We start from the raw sequence: 1840 nt of genomic DNA on the forward strand, positions 1-1840 counted from the left end.
CCGTATGATTGACTCCGCTTAAGTTGGATTAAGGCACCGCAAATGACGTCCCAGAAAAAACTTTCTATATAGAATTCCCTTGTCTAACAGATACATTGGTGCTTTCATCTTAATCTTTCTTGCTTCGCTTGAATCTATTGGCAATGTACCTTTCGTTAGAAATTCTATTATTGGTGTCATCCAACTCTGCTTCTCTTCTTCAACTGCAGCCGAAACCCTGTCTTCTTCAATAGATTTTACTTTAACTTCCTCAACCCAAATTTCTTTCTTAAAATGACTGAATGTTAATGCGGCTAACTTACTTAGCGCATCCGCCTTTTTATTCAGCGTCCTCGAAACCTGAGTTATCTGGAATAAATCGAAGTCAACTGTTAGTTCTTGCACAAGCTTTAAGTATTTTTGCATTGATTCGTGGTGTGCTTCGAATATTCTGTTAAATTGGTTTGCAACTAACTGCGAATCAACATATACTGACAGTTCTTTAATCTCCAAATATTTTGCTACCCGCATCCCAGATAACAATGCTTCATATTCAGCTTCATTATTTGTGACAGGGAAGCTGAATCACAGTGCGAAAGTATATTCCTCTCCTTCTAGACTTTTTAGGACTATTCCTGCCCCTGCGCCTTCTGGACCACATGCCCCATCTGTGTGCATTTCCCACAGCCATTCGGGCGGAGGTGGTATTTCTTTTGATTCATGCGAGACTTCGATATCTCCAGCTGCTTCAGCCAGATAATCTGCTAGGACTTGCCCTTTTACCGCACTTCGAGGTGAAAAGCTTATTTCATGCTCTCCCAATTCAATAGGCCATTTAGCCATGCGACCAGAATTTTCTGGTTTATATAGCACCTGCTCAACAAGTATCAGCGAATGTAAATTTGCTAGGATTTATTAAGCAATTTTATATTTGTTTGACGACAGATTGTTGTTTGTCGTACCTGCTTTATTGGCTGATCTGTTAGGACCCTTATTGGGTGTGCTTAGAAATACCTTCATAAGCGTCTAGCCGTATGCACGAGTGCATAAACCAGTTTTTCGATTGCAGGATAGTTTAATTCGCTTCCTGTCAAAGCTTTGCTAACAAAATATACAGGCATTTGTACCTATTTGTACAGCATAATTATATAACTTTAAATGCCTATTGATTGAAAATTAGCTATTTTTAATTTTATAGTGCGCACCTGTCCTCTGTCCGCTATTAATACTGAACTTATTGCTTCCTTCGATGCTGCTAAGTATAGTATCAACATTTCTCCCGCAATCGGCGCAGTCATTGTTGGCAGCTCTTTCAGCAACTTTTTCATTTCTTGAAACGCCACTTCTGCTTCCTTCGTCCACTTAAAATCCATTTTCTATAAGCAATTCTTCAATGTCCCGAAAAAGGGGAGTGATCGCTCTGCGGATTTTGATAAGAACCTCGTTAATGCCGCCAATTTTAATTTTCTGTTCTAGATGTTGCGAGTTTGCGATGATCATGCAGCTTCGAATTTGCTCTACCTCACTCGACTGTTGTTCTGCTTGTTCTACGGCCGCAATGCTTGCATCTTGCTTTTCTGACCTTATCGTTGTAATTCCTAACGGTGTTGGGAACTTGATAAGGCTATGTACCGTGGAAGGGATGGCTGCCAATTTTTGCAAAGTCGTGCGCCCTAAAAGCGCGTTATATTTTGAGTAAGACCTTACGACGGCAAATTCTACTGTCATGCTTCTCACTAACTCCTTATTATCATCGTCCACTAGCTCCAACTCTAATTCGGTGATCCCGATTGGCCATGCGGACTCCCCAGAAAATCCTGATAACACAGTGTTAGGAGCCACTATCTTGGCTCGCACAGCC

At 41.0% G+C, this 1840-nt stretch overlaps 1 protein-coding gene across 1 annotated transcript; it reads right to left on the reverse strand.

Moving 5' to 3' along the window:
- Positions 1-564: 564 nt before the first annotated feature.
- LOC139901218 (uncharacterized) lies at positions 565-1307 on the reverse strand. The gene is made up of 3 exons (XM_071883947.1): positions 1185-1307; positions 1032-1106; positions 565-852 (listed from the first exon to the last, which is right to left on the reverse strand). Exons 1-3 carry the CDS (start codon positions 1305-1307, stop codon positions 565-567), a joined length of 486 nt encoding a protein of 161 aa, XP_071740048.1.
- Positions 1308-1840: the final 533 nt, after the last annotated feature.

The sequence above is a fragment of the Rutidosis leptorrhynchoides genome, chromosome 3 (genome assembly GCF_046630445.1).
Source record: "Rutidosis leptorrhynchoides isolate AG116_Rl617_1_P2 chromosome 3, CSIRO_AGI_Rlap_v1, whole genome shotgun sequence".
NCBI classification, from domain to species: Eukaryota; Viridiplantae; Streptophyta; class Magnoliopsida; order Asterales; family Asteraceae; genus Rutidosis; species Rutidosis leptorrhynchoides.

What these genes read in the sequence shown, in the direction of transcription:
- LOC139901218 (XM_071883947.1), bottom strand. Translation starts at nt 1,307, where the DNA reads ATGAAAAAGTTGCTGAAAGAGCTGCCAACAATGACTGCGCCGATTGCG. An exon ending in TAATAGCGGACAGAGGACAG is followed by an intron (nt 1,107 to 1,184) that starts GTGCGCACTATA and finishes CTGTACAAATAG; the next exon opens with GTACAAATGCCTGTATATTT. An exon ending in ATCCTGCAATCGAAAAACTG is followed by an intron (nt 853 to 1,031) that starts GTTTATGCACTC and finishes CTTGTTGAGCAG; the next exon opens with GTGCTATATAAACCAGAAAA.